Source organism: Manis javanica, chromosome 4 (genome assembly GCF_040802235.1).
Source record: "Manis javanica isolate MJ-LG chromosome 4, MJ_LKY, whole genome shotgun sequence".
In the NCBI taxonomy this organism is placed as follows: Eukaryota; Metazoa; Chordata; class Mammalia; order Pholidota; family Manidae; genus Manis; species Manis javanica.
In genome coordinates this window covers 158,544,135-158,570,544 of record NC_133159.1, presented here as the reverse complement: position 1 = coordinate 158,570,544, position 26,410 = coordinate 158,544,135, and the positions used below count along the sequence as shown (strand labels likewise).

Sequence of the window (26,410 nt, the reverse complement as noted above, 5' to 3'; positions counted from 1 at the left end):
GCCACCTGAGATGTCCTTGTCTCCCTCAGCTCCCAGTTAGGCCTGGCCTGCCCCCTCTGTGAATCTTTGCTTCTGCGACTCCTCTGCCAGGAACACCCTCCCTTTGCCACCTCCCATTTCTGCCCCTCCTTGACCACCTGGGCCCGCTCCTCTGAACTCCCTTGGCACCGTCAAATCTCTCATGGCCATTGGTTCCGGACATAACCAAACCTACTAACCCACTTTTGCTCTTGGGGACAGCAAACGCAGTGCCGTCAGGGGCAGTAAATAAGTGAAGCAGTGATGAGGACAGTAGGGAATGGTGGGGCCTGTGGTGAGAGGAACGCATGTGCTCTTTAAAGGCATTAAAACTCAAAGGAAGCAAAGCAAGCAAAACAAAACACCACTAGGCAAACAAAATGCCTGTGTCCAGTGTGACCCCACCGTGACCCTTGCTAAACTGTGATTCATTTATCTTAGCATCCCTACATCACCAACACATAGTAGGTGTGTACTAATTGCTCGTTACATGACCATAGTTGAACATGCCAGGCACTGTTCTAGATACATTATGTATTTATTTCCTCCCATCTTCCCAAGTTGGGTACTATTTTCTCCATTCTGCCATTGGGGAAACTGACCTCCAGAGAAGTAAAATGATTTGCTCAAGGTCACATATATTATGGGAAGGGGCCAAGTCGAGGGTTCTGTCTTGGCTTGCTGTGTCCTTCCTGCTCCACTTGGTCATGGGCATGTGTATGTGTGACACATGACACATGCATTCAGTAGCTGCTCTGGGTAACAGGGAGTATTTAGTGGCTAGTGGCCACCTGGTTGACATGCACTGTACTCCCTGTGGGGAGGTAGGGTTGGGAGAGGTGAGGGCCCAGAGGCAGGGAGGGAGCAGATGCCCCTCACCCCAGCACATCCCTCCTCCCTCAGCTTCCGGTCCCATCCCAGCAGCCTGTGGATGGTGGCATGGTGACAGGTGCCGGGCTGCAGAGATGACAGCACTGCTGATTCCCCCATAATTACTGTCTGATGAGACGCCAGAATTAGCCACCGTGTGAGCATGGGATGCAGTATGGGGCAGGGTGTGGGGAAGCAGCTGGGGGTGAGGGAGCCTCTCCTACCAAGCCTGCAGGCCTCTGGCAGTAGGGCAGGGTAGGCACTGGGGAAGAGGAAGTAGGTTAGCAAGGAGGAAGAACTGTGTGGTTAATATACATCAGATATTATTGTGTAGGCTGTGGTTTTCCAGTCCTCAAAGCGGTCGGGTGTACCCCTGAGATGGCTGGCCTTTGCACAGGGTGCACGGGCCTCAGGCCACTGACCAGGAGACTGTGGGTACAGCAGGTTGCCCACTCAGACTTCTGAGCATACCCTTTGGTGGCTGGAGCTTGGATCTGCCTTGCTGGGGCTGTGAAGGGTACAGATGCTGGGAAGAGGCCAAGACCCAGGGCAGACTCCTTGAATCTCATTAGCAAGGCCAAGCACCAGAGGGCACATGGAAACACCCAGAAGGAGCAGGCAGGTTTAGTTGACCTTGCCAGGAGGGTTGCCCAGTCCAGGCAGGAGGAGTCAATTTGGCCCCTGAGGCCCAAGGTCAGGGGAGGCCTGAGAGTTAGGAGCAGAGGGCAAGGAAGATACACTCTGGTCCCAGAGCAGGGCTGGGTATGCCCTGGGCATTTGTTTCCCCTGCCACACCTGCTGGGAGCAAGAGAAGGACTGGCGAGGGCAGAAGCAGAGAGGGGTCATCTGGGCTGGGTGGAGCAGACCTCATCTGGATGATTGGAGCAGTTTTGAAGGCCACCAAGAGGGGTGGTGACAACATGGGGCTCACCCAACAGAGAGCAGGGCAGGTGGCTGGGGGCTGAAACCGGGCCACAGAAGGGAAGACCTGTGGTGCTGGGCTCTGGAGAGAAGATTGGGGTTCAGGAGCCTCCACCCTGCTCTGAAAGGAAGGCTGCAGACCTTGGCTCATCCTGAGGAAGGAAGAGCCCCACAAGATGACTGATGCCTTGGAGGTGACGAGTTCTCTGTTCCTGGAGGTGTCCAAGCCCTGGCTGGCTGGCAGTCCTGAAACAGGGAGGGCTTGAAATTCTCCTGTCTGGGCGGAGCCTGCGGCAGGGACTGTGAGGGCTCTGTATCCAGCTGAGGTGTGAGGAGGGCCTGGGGAAAGCCAGCTTCCCGGAGGTCCTTCAGGACTGCGGCGCCCCATCCCCCCCTGGGCTCCGGGCCTGTCCCCTCTGCATCTCAGCCCCGCCTGCGGGGAGTCCCTTTGGCTCTGCCCGTGTTGGGTCTCCCCAAAGAGGAGGGGGCTGAGGGTCTCTGTGCTTCGCTGGGGAGGAGGGCGGTTTGAGTGTTCCCTTCTCAGGGCCTTGGACAGACTAGGGGACCCAAGGGGCTCTTGCCCAATGGCTTGGATGAAGACTCAGGGGTGCCTTGGTAGCAGAATCCGCATGTTCCTCAGGGACAGCAGGGGAAAGAGGGGGGATCTGAGCTGAGAACCCCCACTGGTCCTCCACTTACCAACTCTGACCTTGGACAAGCCACACCTTTCTGAACCTCTGCTTTCTCACCTGTAAAATGGGAGAGAGCGACCCCACAAGGTGACTCTGAGAATTGAATGAGGAATAGACTGTCTCCAGCATGGGGATTATTCAGGAGGGGTATCGTTCATAGCTGGCCCACGCTTGCCACAGCATCAGAGAAGATTCGAGTTCAGGAGCCTGGGGCTGCGCTGAAACCTTGTCGCTCCAGATGGATGGGTGGGTTTACCTGAGAAAAGAAGGCTGGAGTCTTTGAGTCTTACAGGTGGAAGGGAAGAATGGTTATCGCCCCCCTGCCTTCCAGCCTGTGTCCCACCTTCTCAGACCCTGCTTTGGTGGGAGGGTTCAGGTTAGACAATGGGGAGAACTTCCAAAAAGATGCCCCTGGTGTCTGATCAGGCTCCCCAGGCCAGTCTGGACCCAGCGGTCAGGCAGGGAACTTCCAGAGTCACCTCCTGCATTCTCCCTCCTCCACCATCCACCAGGGTCTCTCCAGGTGCTAACCGTGTCATCCCTGGGGAGAGAAAATAATGGAAGGCAGATTGTTTGCTCCTTGTAGGCTTGCCGGCAGTAGGGCCATTAACCCATGCGGTGAGGGCTAAGCCTCGGAGCCCATCAGCCCTGTCCTTCCCGCTCCAGTAGCAGGTGGAAATAGGTCAAAGAACTACCACGTCTCGCCCTGGTGGAGGAGGCTGAGGACCTGCAGAGGCAGAACAAGAGCTGGAGTGCCCAGGTCTGAGAGGAGCATCTCAGTCCTTGGCGATGCCTCATTGGCCACACGCCGGTCGGAGCAGAGTGGCCTTGGAGTCAACGGGCCCATCCCTCTCTTTCAAGACACTTTCAAGTAAACACTCCAGCAAGGAAACCCTGAATTTGGCAAAGGAGGAGTGGGGCCAAGGAAGGCGCTTCCCTTGAGAAGGCATAGCTGGACTCAGGATGGGCAAGTGGGGTCCCCACTGCCTTGCACCTCAAACTGGAGATGCGTTGACCTGGCCCTCAAGGAAGCCTCCAGACACACTGCAATCTGTGTTGGGGGTGGTCTTAAGTGTATATGATGTGTATTCATGGGTTCAGTGCACTGTCTGCCCAGAGGGCATCTAAGATGGCAGGGTGCTGAGTCAGGGTGGCATCAGTGGTGATCCCAGTTCAGGTTGGGCCCAGTGTAGATGCCTGTGGGGGGTGCTGGTGAGGCAGTTTGTGACTGGGTACATTTTGGTGAGCATGTGCTGGGCACATGGGAGTGAGTCATGGTGCACAGGTGTCACGGTAGAAGTGTGAGTGAGCTTAAGCATGTTCTGGAGTGACTAGCATGTGCTTGGAATCCAGAGGCACCGGGACCCTGATTATGGTGGTGGCTGAGGGAGCCACCTGGGTGCTGGCAGAGAAGAGGCCTCCTAGGGAGAGCCTGACCCGGTGTGGGATGGCTGAGGATGTGGGGCGGTGGGGGGAGGGCAGGCGTCTGGCAGGGCTGAGGCTCCTGCCCCACATCTGGGGGGCGCTTGATGAATACTCGGTCCAGACACCTCCCTGGGGTGAGACAAGGTAACGGCTGGGGCTCCTACCCCTCACTTCCAACAGACTGTGGTCTCTCTCCAGGGAACAAGGTGCCCTCCCCGAGGCCTGCTTTCAGCCTGAGGCATTTAGGGGCATGGGAAGGTCCCTTTACCCACACCTGCTGCCCTGGCCATAGCACCCTGAGGCTTCGGTGGCCCTTGGGAGAGATGGAGCTCTGGCAGCCCCCTCAGAGTGGTGGCAGAGCTGGGAGGACAGGCGCCTGCCTCCCTCCCTCCCCACCCTCTTGCATTTGTTCCTTCCCTTCCTCCTGGCCTCTGTTACTCTCTGCTGCCTCTCCAAGGAGATGTAGAGCTGACAGGACACCTTTGCTGGGCGCGTGACTGTGGAGATGCCGTGCAGGAGTTAGCTTGTTAACGCGGTGCCATGTGGGCACATGCCAGGGCTGTTCCCAGCTTTTGCAGCAATGGCTTCAGACTGGGGGTGACATGATCCCCTCTGCATCTCTGCCCCCTCCCTTCCTGGAGAAGCCAATTAGCCAGATCTTCATCAGTAGCAAAGAATCAAAACCCTACTGTCCTGGGTCTGATAAAACTCTGACAGCAGAATGAAAGGAAATCAGGCGATGGGGCAGATCAGGAAGGAGCTGTCCCCACATCTAGGCCTTTGCCTTTGTGCAGTGCACAACCTGCATACCCATCTGCTCAATGTTAGTAGTGCTTCATTTTGTTTTTTTTTTAAACAAATGAGAGGACTGAGTCTCAGAGAGGCTGCTGACCTACCTGCTCAGGGTCACACAACTAACTAGTCAGTGGCAGAGCTGGGTTTGGACAAAGCTTTCTCACTCCCAAATTCAGTGATTTTTGGTATGTTATAGCTTTGCCTGCTCGGAGGGTGGTGCAGAGAGAGGAGGGAGGGTTGTATATCTGAAATTCTGGCCAGGGGGCTGGTTTGTTGGCTCTTTTGCGAGGGGGGGAGGTCTTGTCGGAGGAGTGTGGTCAGGATCCCAGAAAGGACCCTGATTTCTGTGTGGTGAGCATCCCACTGGGCTGGGGTGGGCACCTGGGGTAGTGAGCAGGCAAGATCCACAGCGCTTCTCTCTTGGGCCCAGGGTGCCCTGGCGTGTTTTGCACATTGCTGCTGATTCCTCCCAAGGCCCTTGTTAGTCTATGCCCTCCTGGGGCCTGGGGCCTGGAGAGGGGCTCTCCTGGCAATCGCTTTCTGGGAAGTGGCATAGTGGAATGGAAATATCCTTGTCCCCAGGGCCGGGATGCCTGGGTTCCATTTCTGACTCTGCCCCCTGCTCTCTGGGCCTTGGTTTCCCTCCTGTGAAAGGCATTTGGCTAGAGGGAGAGCAGAGCATGGTTTTCAAGACTCAGGCAGGGATAAGCAGAACAGTCTTGAAACATCACACCTCCCTGCCTTAGAGATCAGAGACCAGGGGAGAGAGGCTTCACCGCACCGGGGCTAGAGGGCTGCTGGGTGTGTGCTCTGAGGACTTGGAGGGTGGGGGAGAGGACGGCAGGGGCAAGGGAGCAAGGAGTCCACAGTCACGCAGGGCCTAGGGGAGCAGCTGGCGGAGATGGCACCGAGGCAAGCCTGGCATCTTTGACTGTCCCCAGCCCTCTACACCCACTCCTGAGGTGGCTTGTGGATTTCCTCAGCTCAAGCAGTTCTGTCCTGTAAGACCACCTCTGCCAGCAAGGAGGCCTCCAGTCTGAGGGAAAAGAGGAGGATCTTGCTCTAAGGGAGCTTCCAATCTATTGAGGTAAACAGAGGCCCTGCCCAGCACTTCTCAGAGAGGAGGCTCAGGCCCTGCCCTTAGGGAGTACCCAGGCTGAGGGGGTGATAAGGCTCTGTTCTAGGTGAGCCCCTAGTCTGATGGGGGGAGCATGGGCCCACCCCAGGGTTGCACCCGGTCTGCGGAGGGAGACAGAGGCTCTGCCCTGGGAATATACCCCATCTGAGGGAGGAGACAGGGGCCCTGGGATGTGCCCAGTCTGAAGGAAGAGGCCCTGCTCTCAGGGTGCCCCCAGTGTGAGCAAGTAGACAGAAGAGTCAGCCTGGGGATGGGTGAGAAGGAAGAGATGGCAGAGGAAGTATCTGGCTGGGGCAGTGCTGCCTGACCCCCAGGGAGCCCAAACCCTCTCTTTCTCAAATTCTCTCTCCCTGGGGAAGGCCCCGGAAGCTCTACTGGGAGCAGCTGAGAGCCAGGCTCCTCCCAGCAGCTCCTTCCAGGCAGGTGAGCTCTCCCTCCCTCAGCCCTGATGAGGTCCCTTAATTAGATTCCAATTCGTTTACCAACTAAGTGGCCTTCGGTGGGTTTTAAATCTGCACCAATTGGTTTGTGTTTTTCTGCCTGCATGAAGTTGTGACTGGCAGTGCCTGGCACCCCCATCCTCTGCCTCCTGGCTCTTCCTTCTGGGCTCTGTGGCCCCTGCCCCACACCCCACCTGAATCTAGATGCCCAGCTTCCCAGAATGCAGGGGGAGCAGAGCTCCCTGGGAATGAGGGTGGAAGAGACCAGGGGTCACAGGCCACAGCTCTACTACCCACCATCACGCCCCATCCCTGGGGAAGGGAGTCCACACAGTGACTCATGACATCAGTCAGCCTCCCTTGCTGCGTTTAATCATCCTGCCTGAGGCCCTTCTCCACTGCGGCTCTGTAGATCAGTGCTGAGGGTGGGGGAGGGAGCATCAAGTGTGCCACCAGCCCAGGGCCGCCCTGCCTCTGACACCCTCCTGCCTTGCCCAAGTCCCCTCACCACTGCAGTGCCCAGGGAGTGGTCCATCCTGGGGGGTGGGCTCCACCTGGCTTCTTCCCACTTCTCTGTCCCCCCTTTCACACCTCGGGGAAGGGATGCTGGCCTTCCCTAGGACCCACTGATGGCAGCTTGCCTGGTCTTGCCCCTGGCCCAGACAGGCTCTCCTGAGGTGGCCTGACAGTCGGGGTTGGTGGGGAATGGGGAAACGTGGGAGGCAGATGTGGGGGTTTCCGCCCCTCTCTGCCTGGAACTGGACATGGAACTCTGTCCTCACCCCTCAGGCCAGCTGCCTCCTCCCCTCCCATCACCCGTCCTCCCACTGCCCGCCCCCACCTCAGAGGCACTGGTTGAAGTGACAGGGAGACTCAACAGGGCGCTGGGCATTAGCAATTTGGGGGGATATTACACAGGAATGTTTACAGAAAGGCAATTGCCCAGAAAATGACTTTGGTTGCTGTGGTGTGGGGCGGGAAAGATGGTTTTAGAAAACAGACACAGATGGGCCTCTGCTCCAAGGACCCACAGATGGAAAGCAGGGCTGAGGGGCATGTGCACACAAGGAGCACAGAGCCAGGGGTCCCCAAAAATGGAGACATCAATTCCTTCACAGAGGGGAGGGCATTGCCTCACCTGATCCTGGTTCCTGGAGCCTCTGCCCAGCTTGATCTCTGGTCTCTGGCCTCTGACCTCCCAGCACCATGCGCTTTCTGATTGTAGCAGGCACCCAGCAAGATGGAATTGTCAGGCACAATTGATGGTGGCAGTCGCCTCGGGGCTCCTCCTGGGCGACTTGGGGGCCTCTTGCTTTGGCTGAAAATGGGAGGAGTGGAGGAGCCTCAAGCTGCATGTATTAAAGCATGTGTGGGTGTAGGGAGCAAGGCACTTCAGGGTCTGAACCAGGCCCCCCACCCTTCCAGCAATCTCCTGCACCCCTCCTCTTGCCCTGCCTGAGGACCTCACTGGGATCCAGCCCCAGGGACCTGCTCAGGCCATGGTGGGGGCAACCCTGTGAGGCCTCTTAGGGTCCCAAGGGAGGGACCTTTCCCCGCTTCTCTGTCTTTGGGGAGAGGGAGATAGGGACTTGAACTCCAGGTCCTGAGCTCAGGTCCTCACAGCCAGGGGGCCCCAGAGAGACCTCTTTTTTCTGCAGCTTGTGGCTTCACTCTTCTGCCTACTTTCCCCCATTCCTCCTGCTCTTCCTTCTCCCTCCGCCTCCTCTTTCCCACATTCTCTTCTTCTGATGATGTCATGCGTGACTGTTGCTCAGTGCAGCCAGAGGACAGTAGACGATGACATTGGGGGTCAAGATACCAGACGGGGATGGGCTTGATGGCTTATGAGACGGTGTCACTAAAACGTGGAGACCTTAATGCTCATCATGAGTTACAGTGATGTCATGTAAAATAATGCAGTGGAGGATAAAAATAAAGCAGGCTCATAAATAAGTGTGGAAATTGGAATTGGTGGAACAAATAACAATGTCGCTTTCTTCCCAAGCAGCAGTACCTTTACCCTCAGCTGGCCACTGGGGGGCGCCCACCTCTTCCCGGTCACTCCAGCCTCAGGCAGTGTTCTTCCCTGTTGCCCAGGCTGGGAAGGTTGAGCTGAGGGTGACCAGAGCGCCCCTAGCCCCAGCCTTCATTTCCCCTCTTTCTGAGCTGGATTTCTCAGTACCCTGGATCTTCCCTGGAACTTGAATCTCTGACTCAAAAATCATGATTGGCCTTGCACACTGAGAGGCCTAGGAGAGACAGCCAATCCTCCAGCCCCAAATTACCTCCCTGGCTCCCTGAACCCCCTTCACTCAGGGGTTCAGTCCCAATGCTCCTCCCTCAGTGTACCCCAGCTCTGCTTCCCTCTCCAGGACCTCCCCATCCTCCCCTTCCCTCAGAGCTCCCTGCCTCTGCCACTCCACCTCAGAGTCCTGCGATTCCCATGTCCCTGCTCCAGCAGAACCAGCCCTGCTTACCCCCTCAAGGCCTCCCTGTCCCATCTGTCCCCTTACCCTCCCTCAAGACCCCTGCCCGGATGGATCCCCCACCACTCCTCTGTTGCTGAACAGGAAGCATCGATTTGCTCGGGGCCACAGTGCTCAGAACCTGCTGCTTGCTAGATTGGAATCGATCTTTGGGCTTTTCACTGGGCTGCTCAGTCTGGGGAGGGTCAGGGCCACCCTGAGGTCTTGGTGGTAGAGCAGATGCACGGGTAAGGGAAGGCTGTCCTGCTAGGGCTCAACAGCCCATGTGCCAGGAATGTCCTTAATTCAGAAGAATGTACCTTCCTCTCCATTGTCTTGTCAGCTTCTCACTCAGTGCCCAGGGGCAGGGTTCCAAGGTTAACACCCCCATTTTACAGATTAGTGCCTTCAAGCTCTGAGAGGAAAGAGACTTGTGGACTGAATGGATAACTAAGTGAATGGCCACGCTGGGTTCTCTCAGGGAAGGAGCTGACTAAACCCAGGGTATCTCTGGCATGGGTTTTTTTCCTCCCAATGCTCTGTCCTCAAGTGCTCAGGGTTGTTTCAAGGAGATAAAGTCATACCTGAGCCCTCAGAGCCCCCACAGGCCTCCTCCCAAGGGTAACAGGATGGCCCCCCTACCCAGAAGCCCAGGCCAGTCCTCCCAGTGCACTGGGGCTCTGCAGAAAAGAATGCAATATGCACAGAGCAGGAGCTAGGACACCTGGGTTATGCATGTGCCTCTCCTCTTTCCCAGAGCCTGGTTTCTGGCTTTGTTAAATAAAGCCAAGGATCTAGAATGTTCTTACAGAGATTCTAAGGCTTTTCAAATCAAAGCCCTTCCTTCCCTCCTCTCCACAGAGATAACAGGCTGTCTCTCCTGCCCCTTCCCCTCTCTCTGCCACCCCCCCCAGAGTCCAGCTCCTGTGTCACTCCAGCCCCTCCTTCCACAAATGCCTGGACACCTGAGCCCTGACCTCAAGGAGGCAGGGAGGAGTCAGTCCTTGCTCCACTCTGTTCAGACCTGTTCAGCAGGCCCCTTACCACTGCTGCCTGGCTGCCTGTGTGAGATTTATGGGACTGCAGTCATAAATAGGGCTGCGAGCACACGGCCACTGTCCGCAGCTAATTCTCCGCCCTCCCTGCTGCCTGCTCTGGTAGCCTGGACCCCTTCCTGCCAGCTCTGCATTGCCCCTGTAATCTACCTGGGAGATCTGGGGTGACCCCTGGACCTCCTCACGGTCCCTGACTGCCTCAGACAGGCACACTGTGTGCCCCATCCCAGACTCACTGCGCTCTCCCCCTAGAAGCCAGGGAAGGAAGTGGTGGGGGTGGGGATGAAAAGCTCTAGAGGGTCCAGGAGGGCAGATGAGAACTGGAGAAACCGTCCCAAGGTTCTATGAGTGTCCAGAGCCCTAGGAGGGCGGCATGAGCCTGGCTGTCTGGCACAAGGGGAGAGGCCCCTCTGGCTCAGGCACACTGGGCTGGACTCTAGACCCAGAGTTGCAACAGCAAGGCCATGGGCAGCATCCTCCCCTGCCTGGGCAAAGAGAGGGCTACAGAGTGCCCAGGGCCCTTGGCCATGGAGGGTCTCCTCCTGCTCCCAGTGAGGTTGCATACCTCCAGCTGGTGGTGAGGGTGAGTGGAAGAAGGAGGTTTAGGGTTACAGGGGGCAGTCCCCTGACTGCAGCTATTTCTCCAGCGCTGGAGCACCCCCATCCTGGCCCCTCTTTCCCCCAGACGATTATTCAGGTCACTCCCTTTCAGCCATTCACTGGCCACCCTGGGCTGCCACCAGCTCCTCAAGGGCAGTGGCTGGCTCCTGTGAAGATGGCATTCAGCCAGGGGCCATCTTCAAGAATTTTTTCCATATCAGGGAACCTGTGCACTGTTTTAATTCAGTATGTTTTTCATTTGAGCATAAATAAATTTACTTAAAAGGAAACCGTATCTCCCTAGCCATCCCGAGGAATGATCTCCATGAAATCAATGGTTGAACCTTCCAGTTGGGGGTTTTTCCCATCCTTAAGAAAATAAAGGTGGGAACTCTGAAACTCTGAAACACTGTTCTTCCCAAGGTCATCTCTTGTTTATCTGGACTTCACTTTGGGGAGCACAACAGAGGGTGGTGACTGTGGAGAGAGGGAGCCGAGGGAGGGATGCAGGAGGAACTCCAGACCTAGCGCCAGGGTGTGGAAGCACCAGGTAAACAAGGAAGAGCACCCAGTCCCACGTGGTGCTGTCATTGTCCCATCAGTAAACAGTTGTCCTCTGGTGAGGAAATGGGGTGGGAAGGGATAAGGTGAGCCTAAAGGAAATTAGGGTCAGATCTGGCCTCCGCCACTCACTGTAGCTTTGGGCAGGTCTCTGACCTCAGTAGCCCCATCTCTGAAATGGGGCCACAGGAACACTCCCCAGAAGGGGTGTTGGGAGGCTTGAAGGCCGTGATGATGGCAGTCAGGCAGGCACTCAGAGGCTGTTCTCTTTGCTTGATTTTGGTGGGAGGTTCTGGGTTCTCTAAGGCTCTGTCCCCCAAGTCTACGTGCCCAAGCCATAGCTCAGGGAGGAGTGTGTGTGTTTGTGAGTGTGAGTGAGTGTGTGTGTGTGTGTGTGTGTGTGTGTGTGTGTGTGTGTGTGTGCATTCATGCGCTTGTTGGGTGAGGGGTGGTTTTTCCTGAAATGCAGCTGAATCTCTTCTTTCCTCTTGTGTTGGACGGGAAGTGACTGAGGCCTGGCAGTGAGCCTGATGAACTGGGGATGAGTGGAGAGGGGCTGATGAGGGGGGCCAGGCTGGATGGACCCTGGCTGGGTCCTGGTAGCCCCACCTTCTTCCCTTTTGCCTCAGTGGTCCCTGGCCCTGCACCTTGGCCAGCGCATGGGGGTGCATGTGTCTGCTGCGGGGCTAGACACCCCCAGCCTGAGACTACATTTGTGGGGTGATGCTTTGAGGCTGGTGGATTATGAGGCTGGGGGTGTGCCAGGGAGACTGTTTGTCTCCCAGTGGGGAGCAAGGAAGGCCAATCTGCTTTACTCCCAGGAATATGGCTGAGGTAAGCCCCAGCAATTCCTCCTAGCCCTGGCACGGGTGACACTGGAGCCACTGTCCCCTGCTGGGATGTGGGCAAGTCAACCTCAGGACTGGGCCTGGGGAGGCCAGGAGCTCAGGGCTGGGGCCATGTGGGGAAGGGATTCCGAAATCTGAGTGGGGACCTCAACCCCCGGCCTTCTCTTTCTTTTGCTTCTGTACTGTCCTTTGTCCGCTGTGTGTCCCTTCTAGGTCTTGAACTTGTGTGTGTGTGTGTGTGTGTGTGTGTGTGTGTTGGGAGAGGAGACTGAAAGAAGTGGGGGAAGGTCCCAGGAAGAGGGCTTGAGCTGTTCTTCTGTCTGCTTGCTTTCTTCTTTGAGTTTGTCCCCAATCCATCTCTCACTGTCCTTTCTGTGCCCAGCCTCTCGTTTATCCATCTGTCTGTCTCTGGGAGGGAGGGGAAAGGGGGCCTATGACTCAGACCCTGGACCACCAGCTCCTTAGGAAGCCCCGAGAATGATCTTTGCCCTTGTCCTCTACCTCAGCTCCACACTCTGGGGAGCCTAGCCCTGCCGCCTGACACCCCCACCAACTCCTCACCCTGGCCTTTAGGACTAGTATCCTGGACATGCTAGTCTGAGGGAGGAGGCCAGCTCCCCCACCCCCACCTCATCTCAGAGGATGTTCTTGATAGGGAGATGGTGCAGCCTCCTCTCCACATCTTTCAGAAGGCATCCAAAAGGAAACTCCCCTCCCTTCAGGTGGGATATGTGATTAGACAGTGTCCAGGACCCCTACTTCCAACCCCTTCTTGGCCTCAAAGGACAGAACCTCACGTGTAGTCATTATCCCTGCAAACTCACCGGAAGAAGGGCAAGAAGCTGGGCCCTGCCCTTGCTCCCCACCTTCGGACCTCCAGGCTCACTCTCCAGCCCCTGTGGGTGTGGGCAGCCCCTGCCTCACGCCGGGCGCCTCTTGCCCTCTCTTAGGCCGGCCCCTTCCTGCAACGCCCCCGGCGGGGGAAGGGCAGCCCCAGGAGGGACGCGCAGTGACTCCTCCGTGCCCCATCTCCCCTCTCGCAGATCCGGAGCGGAGCAGCCCCCCCATGCTGTCTGCGGACGATGCCGAGTATCCGCGAGAGTACCGGACCCTGGGGGGCGGGGGCGGCGGGGGCAGCGGGGGCCGGCGCTTCTCCAACGTGGGGCTGGTACACACGTCGGAGCGGCGGCACACGGTGATTGCCGCCCAGAGCCTGGAGGCGCTCAGCGGTCTCCAGAAGGCGGATGCCGACCGCAAGCGCGATGCCTTCATGGACCACCTGAAGAGCAAGTACCCCCAGCACGCCCTCGCTCTGCGGGGCCAGCAGGACAGGATGCGAGAGCAGGTGAGTGGGGGCCTGCTGCGGGCTGGGGCGGGAGAGGGTTTGACCCTTGCTCCCCTGCCCCCAGGCTCATTCGCTTCTGAGAGGCACAGGGGGCAGAGAGAGGGAGGTGGAGTTAGAGGGATGCCCTGATTGGCCTTTTCTGAAGCCTGAAGGAAGGGGGTGGGGGCTCAGCCTTTAGACCTCTGCCTGCAGTCTTGCAATTTGTAGCCCAAGATCGCGCAAAGAGAGACCGGACTCTTAACTTGGGCTGTTGGACTGGAAGTCTGTCTTGGAGGCCAAGGGAGTGGTAGGGAAGGGGAGGGGACAGCCTTGGGGACTGACTGTTCTGGGCCTGAGGGTCCATCTGGCAGTGGAGTTGAGACACTTGGGGTCAGCACCTTTGTGATATGGCCCTTTGGGAAAGACCTTGTAGGCTGGACCTGATGTGCCCCCAGTTCCTGCAAGAACAGAGCCCAGAATTCTGGGGCCTTTTACCTCTCTCTTGGTTCCTTCTCCCAAGACTCACTGTGTGACTTTGAGCTAGAGGCTGCCTCTCTCTGTGCTTTGGTTTCTCTCCTGCCATCAGTAAGGCTTAGAGAGGAGTCAGGGCCAAACTTCTCCCAGATTGTTGGGTTCTTAGACGCATCTCTCCATCCAGGTATGGCTTTCTTGTCTGTAGGAAAGTTCCTTCTTGGGATTAGCCTTCTACTTACAGTCCCACATTGGTGAGGTACTGTGACGGCTGCTGACACTCAGGTTTTGTCCTCTGGGAGAAAGGGATGAAGGGAGGGTGGTGCCTCCCATCAGGGCCTTTCAATCAAGCCTTGGGGTGTCAGGCCCTGCTTTCACACCTATCTTGCTCCGTTCCCCTTTCCAGGTACTGCTTGGTCTGGCTGGGAGAGGGAAAGAGTGTCCCTGCTCCTACCCTCACTGCAGGGAGCAAGGAAACACTGGCTTATTTCTGGTACCATGTCTGTTCCCTGATGTCACCTCCAGTTCTATCTGGCTTTGCCTTTCCCAACTCCAGAGTCCTCCTGGGAGCGGAGCTCCATCTGGGATAAGGGAGAGCTGCAGATGGAGGAGATACAGCCCTCACTCTCAGGGAGCCCCTCTCAGCGGGTTCCCTCCGTATGCTCTGGCTTGGGTGGGGGCAGGGTATATGTAACCTAGATGGGGTGAAAAAGATAGTTAATGTTAAGTATGGAGGCACAGTCTGTTGGGAGAGATTTAGAGGTGGGCAAGCCTGGTTAGTGAAGGCTTCCAGGAGGAGGAGTTACCTCAACTAGTCTTAGAAGAATGAAAAGGGTCTGAATAGACATCGAGGAAGAGAACGTTGTTTCAGGAGGTGGGAAAATGGGAAGTAAGCATAGGCCTGAGTTGGCTGGGGACTGGCACAGAGGCACACCTGGCTGGCACTAAAGGCTCAGGATGGGGAGTACTGGGAGGTGTGGGGGCAGACTGGAAAAGTGGGGCCAGGTGGTGGTGGCTAGGAGGGCTGTGGTTGTTTTTGGGTGGAGAATAGGAGGGGACAAAAGTGGATTCGAGGCAGTGGGAGAGGAGGAAGAGGCGGACCAAGAGAGGACCAAGGGCAAGGGCCTAGAGGGCTGGGGGAAGACTGAGCAAGGCTTGTTTGCTGCCTGGACCTAGGAGGTCCTGTTGACAAGGAGTTGTCGGTGCCTTGGGGAGAGATAAGCGGGGTTGGGAGGGAAACATCGGGGTGGAGGACAGAAACATGGGAGATGATTTTGCAGACTGGGTGAGGCATCACAGGGATGTCGGTTAGGCACGGTGTGTGCAGCTCATGACTCTGAAGGGACCACAGGTTCAGAGGAGGGCTGAGTGTGACCAGGGCAGGATGGAAATGCCCTGGGGCCTAAGTGCATCCACAAGGCAGAATGGAATCTGAGAGGGGAGGGGGCTCACAATGGTGGGAAGAGGGCCAGTCGGTTACATCTGCATCATGAAGAAGAGGAGAAAGGCCCAGCAGGGGGGCCACCTGCATTTCAGACGTCAGGAGGGATGAGAGAGAAACAGCCACTGGGACTGGCCAGGATCCATGGTCCAGAGGGTATGGGGAGCTCACTTCTCATGGTGTGATGAGGTAATGTCCGTTCAAGGGCTGAGGAGGTTGGAGGTGGTGAGAGAACAGGACTCTTGGCCATAGACCTGTCTGGGGAGGTTTGGCCAAAAAACATGCAAAGCTGGGTTGGTGGCCTCAAGGGGCCCAGACCTATGAGAGAAGACATGGGTGTGTTTGAGGGCCTCAGCCATGTCTGATGTGTTTGCTGACAGAATAGGTTCTCAGTAAATACTTAGTAAACAAATCAAAGCACAGCCACTGACAAATTCATTCCTTTCTTCATTCACTCATTCATTCCATCCCTCACAGTGTGAGTGGGCAGGACCTACAGCCATTTCACTTGCCATGGAATGCTTGGTGCCTAAGCACAGTGCTGGCCCAGGAGATGTCTGGAACGAGTGAAGGTGAATGGGTTTGAGGATGCTGAGGGGGAAGAGGACCACGGGGAGAAGGTCCTGGAGGAATCAGGAGGAATGGGCTTCAAGCTCTAGGTATGGCCTGGGGGTGGGAGAAGAAAGCCTCTTCCTCTGGCGTGGCGGGAAGAAAGAGGTGCTGTCGCCACAGAGGCACATGGGGGTGAGGACTCCTGCGGGTTGGTTCCTGTATCTGTGAGGTAGGAGGTGACCTCTTCGGTGAGGGGGGATGAAGAGCTAGAGGAAGGGAAGGTGAGGACCAGCTCCCTGGCAGGGTGTAAGGAGGCAGTCAAGGACTGAAGAAAAGGCTTCCAGAGTATCATGGAAAAGGCCCTCCTAGGGGCTCAGGGAGCCCCCAGTCTGACAGGAGAGAAACATCCAGAAACAGACCACAGGCTCTATTTAGAGACCCAACCTCAGGAAGGGACTAACCAGTGTTGTAGGGTCCCTCTGCGGTGTGAGCTCTGTGCCAAAGCTTGTCTGAGGAACGCCCCTCCCTGCCCTGTCACAGTCCCCCAGCGGCTCCTGCCCGCTCCCCCTAATGGGGTGTCCCCCCCTTCGCACACACAGGTTGGCGGCTGGACCGTGGACCCCGTGTGCCTCCTCAGCTCCCTCTGCTCCCACCTCCATGGCGACTCCGCCCCCTCCGGGGCTGGCCAGCCGGCCCAGGTGAGTCACCCACCTCTACCACAGCCCCCAAGCCCATGGCGGAGTTTGGCTTCGGGGAGATTTTTTGAAGGGGGGATATCCAGGATTTTAATTTTGCATCCCTTTCTCTTATATAGGAGAGCCCCATTTTCAGGAAACTCCTATGCCTTTTACTCTCCCCCTAATTGCCTAATTCCTACCAGCACCTCCCCAAATGCTTTGAGGAAGGAAATTTTTAAGGAGGAATACTGTTTTAAAAGAAATTTTTGGATTCTTTTCTCCTTTAAACAGGAGTACCACCCCCACTCTCACCCCATTGGGTCTCAGGAATCCCTTATACCCTATATTGAGTCCCACCACCCACCTGAAGGCCTGTAGATCATCTCATTCCTCACCCTGTTCTTGCATCTTAGAGCAGACCCAACCTTCCCCGGATGTCTCACCATCAGCAAAACTGCTCATGATGCTTCTCTCCCACCCTTCTGGCTGTTGTCAAGGCTTAGTTTCAAATTTTTGAGACTTTGGCATCTAGCCATTTGTTCTGAACTTGTCCCCTGATTCCTCATCAAGCCTCAGTTTCCCTAATAGGAGGGTGGATCTCAGCTTAGAGAGGGGCACACTCAGACTGGGCTTGGGCTGCATCTGAGGCCTGGGCATTGCCATGGGAGAAAAATAGGCATCCGAGGCCCAAATGGGGAGGGGAAGCCAGAGTCAGAGTTGCAGCTGGGAAGGGTGCTTGGCTGTAGGAGGCAGAGAAGGTACAGAGGCAGGGCATCCACTGTATTGCAGGGGTGCTAGGCACTTCCTCACACCCCCTGCTCCCCCTGGACAGGAACAGCAAGGCTTAACTTTTGGAAGGAGAATTAGGAGTACAAATATGACAGGCTAGGAAATGACAAGGATCCAGAGCACAGATGTTTTAGGCGAGTATAACTCAAGTCTATGAACAGATTGGCACACCTGACATCACTCATGGGGCATTCAGTTCACATCCTTTTCTGGCTCTCTGCCCCATCTTGTCTGCACTATGGGGAACAAAGATGTATTTGCTTCCAAGCCTGGATGGCAAGTGGGACAGACTTGTCCTGTGTGGCCAGGTACACGTAGAGGCAAAAATGGGGCTGGGACAGGGATGGTGATGGGGCAGATGATAGATGCTCTGTGCCTGGGACATAAAAAGGCCCTTGGCCCAGATGGAATGTCTTGGGACTAGTTATGGTTGGGATGATGGAGAGGATTGAGGCTAGACTTGGGGCGTTCCGCTGCCCCAGGTCATGGGATTTGGGGCCTATTCTACATCTGGAATTTGCTCTGATGGAGTAAAGGGGAGAGCTGGAAGGAACCCTCACTTCAGGGCTTTGTAATTACAGAGAAAAGTGGCTGTGCACAGACAGGATCTTATCATCACTTGATAACTCAGTGCTTATTACACTCCCATTCCCCTGGGCTGAGTCTGAGGCTCCTTTCTGTAAAGTGCAAGACCAGAGACATTCATCAAATGCTAGAGTCACACAGCAGAGTAGGATCAGAGGCCATCATGGAAAAAATTAGGCATCGCAGGCCTCCCAGACTTGACTGGGAGTTGAGCCATGGGAGAGCTGAGAGGGCAGTGGCACACCTCTGAGACCCTGGTGGGGAGAGGCTGTGAGGTCCCCGGAGGGTGGCAGGTGAGGACGCAGGACACGCTTCTCTCCGCCACACTAGGCTAGGCCTTGGGGAGTGAGGGCCTGAAGAAGACCCTGGGAGGGGATCAGAGGCTAGACTCCAAGCCTCAGCCCCTCCCCCGCTTCCACAAGCCTGTCTAACTTCCCTCCCCCCTGCAACCCGAGTCCCGGGCGGCGGGCCGGCGTATCGGGTGACCGCGGCGACGCAGCCACCAGCCTCCGCCGCTCCTCGCCGGGACTGCGCCGGCGGGGCCGCGCCGGGGGAGGGGGCTGGAGAGAGGATGAGCACGGCGGCGCGCCGCGCCGCGCCAGGTGGAGTCGCCGTTACCGGGGCGACCGGGGCCCGGGCCGGCTCGGCAGCGGCGGCGGCTCTCGCATTGCAGCAAAGGGCACCGGCGGCGGCGGCTGCGGAGGCGGCCGGGGGAGGGGAGAACCAGGGCGGGTGGGAGTAAGGGGCCTCCCTCCCTACCCCGCCCGACGCTGATCTGGGGGTCCAGCGCATACACCTGTGGCCGCAGGTAAGGGCGAGCGGTTGCGAGGGCCGGTCGCCACCTCGGGTTCTTCGGAGGCAGGGGCACGGAGATCCGGGGATCTTTTCTGCACCTCCGAGGGGCCATCCGGGAATAGGGGGCGTGCAGGCTGTAACGGTTCCTGATCCCTGAGCAACGCCCCCTCCCCTCCCCCACCGCGTTCGCATCCTTCCCCAGGGGCCGGGCCCCCACCCCAAAATGCGGCTGGCTTCTCCTCCCCCAGCCTTGGGAAGTCATGACCTTCCGGCGTGCACCCTGGCCCCCGGCGCGGCGCAGGTCCCGCAGCACTCCCTACACACACACACAAACGCACACGCACACGCACACTCATTCTGCATTGGGAAAGGGTAGAGCAGGTGAGGCTGTAGATGGGCACACCTGGGGAGAGGGCTGTGCATGTGCATCGCGGTGAGCGGCTGGCGCCGGCTGGGGCACAGTATGTAGCCCCAGCCCGGGAGCCGGGTGTTTACGTGGATGTGTGCTCACAGGAGTTGAGAGGTGGGTGTGTGCACCGGTGCACGCGGAGCCAGGGGATTAAGGAGCAGGGGTGCGACCCATGGGCTGTCCTCCCTCCCTGTTGGATGCGTCGTCGGGGGTGGAGGTCAAGGAAGGGTCACACATTCACCTATGCTGCAGGGAACGCCTGCTTAGAGCAGGGGAGAGACCTCAGCTGGCTGGGCCAAAGCTCCCAGGGCCTGCGTGGGGGAGAAAGGACCAGCTTCAGGGGAACGGAAGAATCCCACTAGGACGCCTAGGGTGGTGAAAGGAGGGAGTTACTCCTCAGCCTCCAGAGAGAAGAAACTGTTTCCTCTTCTCACCAGGGAGTTTGAGGACTCCCTGCCTTGCTTACTGGGGTCCCTGGGAAGCTCCCCCTCCTGCATTTCTGAAAGCTTTGTCCCTACAAAGGGATTGGCTTCCATCTTAACTTCTTAAAATACCTCTCATTTTGCAACTGATCCTGTAAGCTTCTTCCCTAGGAGTGGTGACCCCTGGCAGGGTTTCTCCCACCCCACCCTGTCTTTTCTTCACCTTCTCACTGTCTTCTGGGAAGGTGAGATCCCTCCCTGAGTATGGAAGAGGGAGGCAGTTTCACGCTGGTACTGGAGACTTTCGCTTGGGTGGAGAGCCAGACCTCTCTTGGGCCCTTCCTGCCTCTGCTCTCCTTCCAGGGGGTTTCTGGTGCTTCGAAATTCCGGAAGGCTGGGCAGTGCTGGGTATCAGGAGGTGGAGGAAGTGGTGCCAGACAGGAGTACTCATAGGCACCCCCCATTTTCCTGTGGGCTGGTCCTATTTTATAGGTATTCATCCCTGGGCAAATATTTGTTGAGAGCCTGTGTACAGCAGGCACTGTGTTGGGCAGGACAGGAGAAGAAGACAACTAGGAAAAGTGTGAGGAAGTAAAGGTTCTGGAAGTTGGATGGGGAGAGCCCCACCTTTGCAAACTGGAGAGGGGCCTTCTGTGTTCAACCACACAAGGCTGTCCCTGGGTTGAACACCCTGGAAAGAGACAGAAACAGGGATGGATGGTATCCCCAAGAACCTCTCCCCACCATGGTTTCCCCCATCCAAGGACACTGAGTTGCCAGGAGGCTCTGCCTCATTCCTGGTGGGGCCAAAATGAAAGGAGATGATTCTTCCCATTTTGCAGACAGCACAGAGGGGCAGGATCTGCTCAGTGGGCTCTCCAGGCCCCAGCCAAGAGTCCCAGGACTGATGTCAACTTCTTTCCAATTCATCGAGCACAAAGGCAGCAATTCTTCTATCTTTACCCTCTAGTGGGGCTTGGTTGGTTTTTCCTGTGGCACTGATGCCACTCAGTCCTCCCCTCTTGCCTCAGTTGGTGACTCCTCCTTCCAAGTCTAGCTGCCCCATGGATGTGCCCAGCCTAGGGACCATGAGGCAGGCCCGTGTAGAGCACATAGCCAATGTGGCTGTAGCCAGGCCCATACCTGTCTCCTCCCAGAGGCAAGAGGTGGGCCCCAGCTGTCAGCACATGCTAAATCCCCTGTGTTGACACTGGGGGCTGGGTGGGGGTGGGGCATTATCTGCCTCTTTTGAGTCAGAGGTTTGCCTATCTGACACATATGATGTCTGGGACATCATAGGCATGGGACCTCACTCAGGTGGTCAGAGGCACCATGATCTGGCTAGTAGGGGGAAGGGAGGATGAGACTTTCTATTTGTATGTGTGCACGGTAGGTGCACTGTTTGGTGGGTTTTTGCAGCTGGTGTGTGTGTGTATACATATATGTGAATGATATTCATATGTCCATGTGTTTCTTGACTGTGGGGGATGTTGGAGGGTGTGTGTGACTGGGTCAATGCCTCTGTGTTTCTGTGACTGGAGTGATGTTTGTGGGAGTGTGTGAGCAAGTTAGGGTCCTGTGGGGCGTGCTGGCTTGGGTATGCATGGGGGTGGTCGATGTATGAGTATCTCTGTCTCTGAGTTTCTGGTTGTTTCTGGGGTTGTTTCTGACCATAAAGTGCTGTGTCTCTTTGAGGGTGTGTTTGTGGCAATGTTCTTATTAGGGGATGTCTGAGAGTCTGTGTGAGGCTTGGCATGGGGCCTGCATATTATGGATGCTGTAGGTGGGCTGTGTGTACGCAGGTAATGGTGGTGGTATATGCGGGTCAGCAGCCTTCTCTGCAGATCCTTCCATTACCACTGGGCTGCAGACATGACTCTCATCATAAACCTTCCCATGCCCTCTGCCTGGCTCTGCCAGCCCCCAATGTGTCCTCTCCCTCTGCTACCCCTCCCCTTCTCAAGGCCACAGGCAGCTGTGGCTAGAGCCTGTTACTCCAGCCCCACTCCTCCCAACCCCTGATCACCCATGGGGGTGGCATGTGTCCATAGATTGTTCCAGGCACTGACTAGGGCAGAGACTTTGCTGTCCCCTGCCTGGCATGTGACTGTATTTTGTGTCTCATGGAGCCAGTGCTGGGGAGAGAGGTGGGGATTATGGCTCAGATGGGGATGGCCCTGGACAATGAACCTCTTCCTCTCAGCCCTAGCCAGGCATCACCCCCACTTCAAAGGTCTAACTCAAGGAAAGCTTCCTTCCCAGCATTGCCCCCTAACTTAGTCCCTATCCAACTCCTCTCTGCCATTAAATCATTCAGGTAGCACAGGACACCCCTGGGTGGTGTCCTTCCCCCACCAGGGACCCACTGTGCCCCTCTCCTTTGCCAGTAACTCTGAGGCCTGGGGAATCTTGTCTGCTGGTGCCAGGCACCCCAGGACCAGGCCATCTGCTGCCTCTGTCTTCCTCCTGAGGCTAGCATCGGTCAGCAGGGTACCCTCAGCTTTGCCAGGAACCAGTCCAGCCTCCAGGCCCCTCCTTCCTTGTCCTTAGCCATCTGGAAGGGCCTTCTGGTCTCCAGGGAAGACAGGGTGACCCCAGCTTATTATGAATGGAAAGGAAGCTGAGGCCCCCTACTCTAGGGGTGCAAGGAGCCCTCCTCTCTCATGCATCCAGCCACAGGATATTACCCATGCTCCCTCTCTCTTCAACTCTCCTCGCTGCCCAGGGCTCCCCAGCCATTGCCCAGTACTCTGAGGTGACTGGCATCTGTCTACTTTTCTCTAGAATCCAGAGCCATCCTGTTACATTGGGCCCTCCTGCCCTTGGCCCCCAGCCTCCTCTTCCACTCTCTGCCTCATCAACCTTCCTGGGGTCCAGTTCACTCAGATGCTTTCTGCTTGTCCACCAGTTAAGTCAAACTACTTTTGCTCAGCATTGAAGCCACTCACCTAGCCCTAGCCCCCTCTTTGTAGCCTAATCTGCTACTTTCCTGGGCCCTGCACTCCAGCCAAACAGGATCACCAATGATCCCCTCCACACACAGTCCACTTGCCTGCCCCTGGGCACTTGCCCATACTACCCCTCTCCTCAGCAAGCCTTTCATTCCAATCTCCAGCTGCTCATTTTTCTCTGAGACCCAGCTCAAATGCCACTTCTTCCGGGGAATTTTCCCTGGCCTGCCACAAGCAGATGCCATTTCTCTGAGACCCAAGCTCCAATTCATCTCTGTCTTTATCTCATGAGTTCCCTGCCTTTATCAGTCATCTGTGCTGTTCCCTACCTGTAACGCTGTGAGTTACTATGACTAGAAAGCGTGGCTTGGAAACATCTGGAGCTGTCCTCCCCTGTCCGCACCAGCAGGCCCAGAGCCCGCTCAGGACCATCCTGCATCTAAGTAGAGAATGGGATGCACCAGGTGTTGCTCTTTCCTGCTACTGGGAGGGTGGAGGGCCCATATCCCAAGGCTGAGTTCTGAGGGTCTCTAACCCCCATCTGCCCCTATTCTCCTCTCCCAGACCCCCACATAACCATCTCTTCTCTTATTTCCATCAGCAGCCAAACTACTGGAGTTTCAAGGTCAGTGTGTGGGCTTCGGCTTCCGTGACAACTGCATGTGCTTTCCTGCCTTGCCCCTCCCTGCACATGCTTCGTACAGGGCTGCGCGTCTGCACGGGACCTTCTGGCTTGGGTGGTGGGCTGTGGGGCTGCAGGCTGTGGCTGCTGCTTTGAGAGTTTGGGTTTGCGTCCCAGGGGCTCATGGATCTCTCATGGGAGTTTGGCCCTGCTGGGGATCTGGGCTGGGGCTACTCATGCTTCTCCAGGCTGCAAGGGGCATTTTGGAATGAGAGTCTGCCTGACATTTACCCCATTGTGGAGAGACTGCTGGCTCTGAGGCAGGAGCCTGGACCCTGTGATCTTGTGGAGGGCCCTCTTCTCTGAACTCAGATTTCATCTTCCAGGGAGGCCCTGTGCCTGGGATGGGTGCCTCATCCCTTTCTTACTGTCCACTATGGGGAGCTGGTCAGTGCCAGGCAAGAGACTCACAGCCCTGTGCCCTCAAACTTGCTGCCCAAGTGCAGGGCGCAGCTCAGGGACGGTTGCCTCCCTGCCTCTGCTGGAGAGTTTGGACTACCCACAGCTGGAGATGGGTCTGCCTCCTCTGGCATCATGCTGACGCCTGGGGGAGCACCCTCAGGGCCTCCTCCATCTTCTCTGACACCCAGGCCCAGAACTGAGCCAAGTTAGACTGCTGCTTATGTTCCAGAATCTCCGGGCCTTTAAGTTCCAGGATCATCATGGGGGTGGGAGGCATCCATCCCTGACTCCCCAAGTGTCATCTTGCTCCAAGCGTCATATTTGCATGCATTCTCCAGAGAGAAGTCCTTGACTCAGAGAATCATGGCATCAGACACACAACCTTTCTGGAAGAAGCAGTAGAGTATAGTAGTTCAGTGCGTGGGCTGGGGAGCCAGGTGGCCTGGTGGTGAATTTTAGGCTGCTACTAACTAGCTCCAGGACCTCGGCAAGTTACATAATCCCCTGGGCCTCAGTTTCTCCTTCGTGAAATGGAACAACAATATCTGCATCATTGTGGTAAAGACAGAAGACATGAGATACCGTGTGTCCTAAGCACAGCATCTGGCTCAGAGCGAGTCTTATGTAGTGACTTACCTCATTAGCTATTAGAATCACAGATGCTGACTTGATTCCCAAATCATAATCTCCTGGGAACTTGTCAAAACTCTTGAACCCTGGGCCCCAGCCCCCAGTAATTCCAATTCAGTGAATGTGGGGTCCTGGAAAGTGGTTTTGAAAGCTCCCAAGTGATTCTGCCCTAATCTGTGGACAGCATTTGGGAGCCTCAGATTCTAGGGTGACTCACCCCACTCAAGGCTCCCTCTGCCTGATCTCTGACCAGGAGTCATCGGCTCCCCCTTGGACCATCTCCAGTGACAGGTGTTCACTGCTTCCCACAGCAGTACCTCTCCTATCTTTGGGGACCTCTGCCTGAATGACAGTTTTGTTCTCCTGCTGTCTCTCTTTTAGTCAGGAAGCCCCTCTGGATGTCTCACTTTTTTTCTACCCTGTTGTTTCAACCTAGGGCTGGAAAGAAGTGCTAATAGGCATTCTCTCTTCTCAAGGGGGTTTGCTACAAAGGCTGTCAGGACGGAAAGGTGCCCACAGGGCGAGGATAGAGACAGAAACTGGCAAGGCAGGGAATGTGGGCATCTCTTCTTCCAGGGCCCCCTAGGCAGGGTCCTGCCTTTTAGCAGGATCTCTAGGATGCCCTTCATTCTGGCCCGTGTTCCATCTTCTTACGGCCTCACTTGTGTCCTCCAGGTACTGCGGCCACCCCCTACTCTTCATCCCTGCTAGCTGCCTCATTCTGCCTGAATTCTGTAGCCCCTCATCTATACGAGCCTGGCAACTGCTGGCCTTCCAGTTGTCTGGCAACCCCATGACCACAGATCAGACCTTGTTGCCTACACTGCCAAGGGGCTGAAGGTGAGAGAGAGGGCACAGGCTGGCACAGATGATCAGCCTAGAGCTGAGCTGGTCCAGTCTGGGCACAGGCATCCCCCAGGTGGGCCAGTTCCTATGCTGCCTCCCTCTTCCCCAGACTCATGCCCACCAACTGGTCAAGGCATTGTGCTTGAGGCTGGATGCCTCCTGAGGTCCCCAAGTCTGACCTTCCACATCCCCAAGCTCTTGAGGTCACTCTGGGGACAGCTAGGCACATGGCCCATCAGAGGAAGATGCTCTTTCTTTTCTAGAGTGCTAATCCAATTGGAACATTAAGTTGAGTTAATATGAAGATGGAAATTAATTAGGGGCTAATCAGGATTTGGGGAAGGAGGAAGCTGAGGAGAATAAAAGATTCATTTTTAGAGATGTTTTTACTGTGTTTTTGTTAAATTATAAAAGTGATATTTTATGATTGTGCAAAATTCACCCAGCAGAGAAATGTATAAAAAGAGAAAGCTCTGTCTCAACCCTGAGATAACCAGTGTTAATGGTTTTAAGTATTTGTTGTAAAAAATAGGCCCTTGATTTTATAGAAGAATAGAATTGGGCAGCATATTTTTCTTGGTAATGTATGTATATACAATACATATATGTACATAATGTATATAACATGGAATGAAGTAGATCTGCTTCATTATCTTTCTCCCTTAATTAAGTTTCTGACAGCAACCAGGTTTGAGGGGAGGGATGGGGTCCTGAGTGACAGCACCAGGCTTTAGCCAAAAGTAGGGCTGTAAGGACAGTTGAAACCATGGTGACCTCTCTCCCAAGGTGAGAGTAATCAGCTGTCGCTGGGGCAGGGAACCATAGGTGATACCCTTTCCTAGTCCCAGCCAGATATCCCCCTCAGCTGTAACTTCAGGGCAAGGGGCTGCCATGCTGGTACTGGTGGAGGCCTTTCTGGGAGGCTAGCCAAGTCGGTTGGCTGTGGGCAGCATGTGCCTTGCAGGGAGGAGCTGAGGCCTGACCCAGAGGCCACAGGCTTGTGTGGATCATACCAGGCTTAGCATGTGCGTGCGCTGCATGTATGAGGCAGGTAGTCTGTTGGAAACTAGTCCAGCTGGCTTTGGGATGGTTCTACCAGTCATCGTAAGTCAAAAAGACATTTGTGCCCAGTTCTGGGAGGGCTCAGACCTCCCAGAGCTCGCATCAGGGGTCCTTAGCTTTTACTTTACTTTCTCCTGGGCCTTGCTTCCCACACCCACCCAACCCTCTGAACTCCACCAAGAATAAATTCGCCGCTCACAAACCCGCCACTTAATTAATGTCTGGAACTAATGCCCCAATTTGCTCCTCACCTCGGTGACAAATTTGTGTTGTTGTTGTTCTTCAGAAGCTTAAAATAGCAGGCGTGCCCATGGCTCCCGCTCAGATGGATTCTTGTCTGGTTCCCAGGGTGCCTGAGTCCTTTGCCCACTCCTTATCTGCGCGGTGTCCCAGGGAAGCCAAGGCTCCAAGAGGTTGGAGACGCTCCTGCAGCCACACAGCGAGTCTGCAATCCAGGAGACACTCCTGTGTGTGTGTCCCAGGCTGGCTGGGGCTCCCCAGGAATGCATGGGGGTAAATGGCAGAGCAAGGGGCTCATGCTTGA

General features: G+C 56.1%; 1 protein-coding gene and 1 long non-coding RNA gene across 32 annotated transcripts in view; one reads left to right on the top strand and one right to left on the bottom strand.

Moving 5' to 3' along the window:
- The window catches only part of SRCIN1 (SRC kinase signaling inhibitor 1), a 65,464-nt gene that overhangs the window by 13,458 nt on the left and 25,596 nt on the right, over positions 1–26,410 (top strand). For 15 of the 29 annotated variants that reach the window (XR_012130734.1, XR_012130735.1, XR_012130736.1 and 12 more), the window contains 3 exons: positions 12,872–13,173; positions 16,216–16,314; positions 22,846–22,869. Coding sequence is in view for 21 of the 29 variants with exons in the window: in XM_073235514.1 (XP_073091615.1) it covers positions 12,872–13,173; positions 16,216–16,314; positions 22,846–22,869 (425 nt within the window). In the remaining 8 variants the exon portion in view is untranslated. Of the gene's footprint in view, positions 1–12,871; positions 13,174–15,617; positions 15,637–16,215; positions 16,315–18,244; positions 18,476–22,845; positions 22,870–26,214; positions 26,336–26,410 lie in introns of those variants that run through there. The other 14 variants (XM_017645513.3, XM_017645517.3, XM_073235517.1 and 11 more) reach the window with 13 other exon arrangements.
- On the bottom strand, positions 540–26,250 carry LOC108387291 (uncharacterized). Of its 3 annotated transcripts, none has more exons than XR_012130739.1 (5): positions 26,118–26,250; positions 7,438–7,617; positions 2,845–3,042; positions 2,559–2,757; positions 540–2,055 (listed from the first exon to the last, which is right to left on the bottom strand). It is a non-coding gene; the product is annotated as an uncharacterized lncRNA (long non-coding RNA). The 3 variants fall into 3 exon arrangements; XR_012130737.1 differs by lacking the exon at positions 26,118–26,250 and adding an exon at positions 18,464–20,024; XR_012130738.1 differs by lacking the exons at positions 2,845–3,042; positions 26,118–26,250 and adding an exon at positions 18,464–20,024 and having other exon boundaries at positions 543–2,055.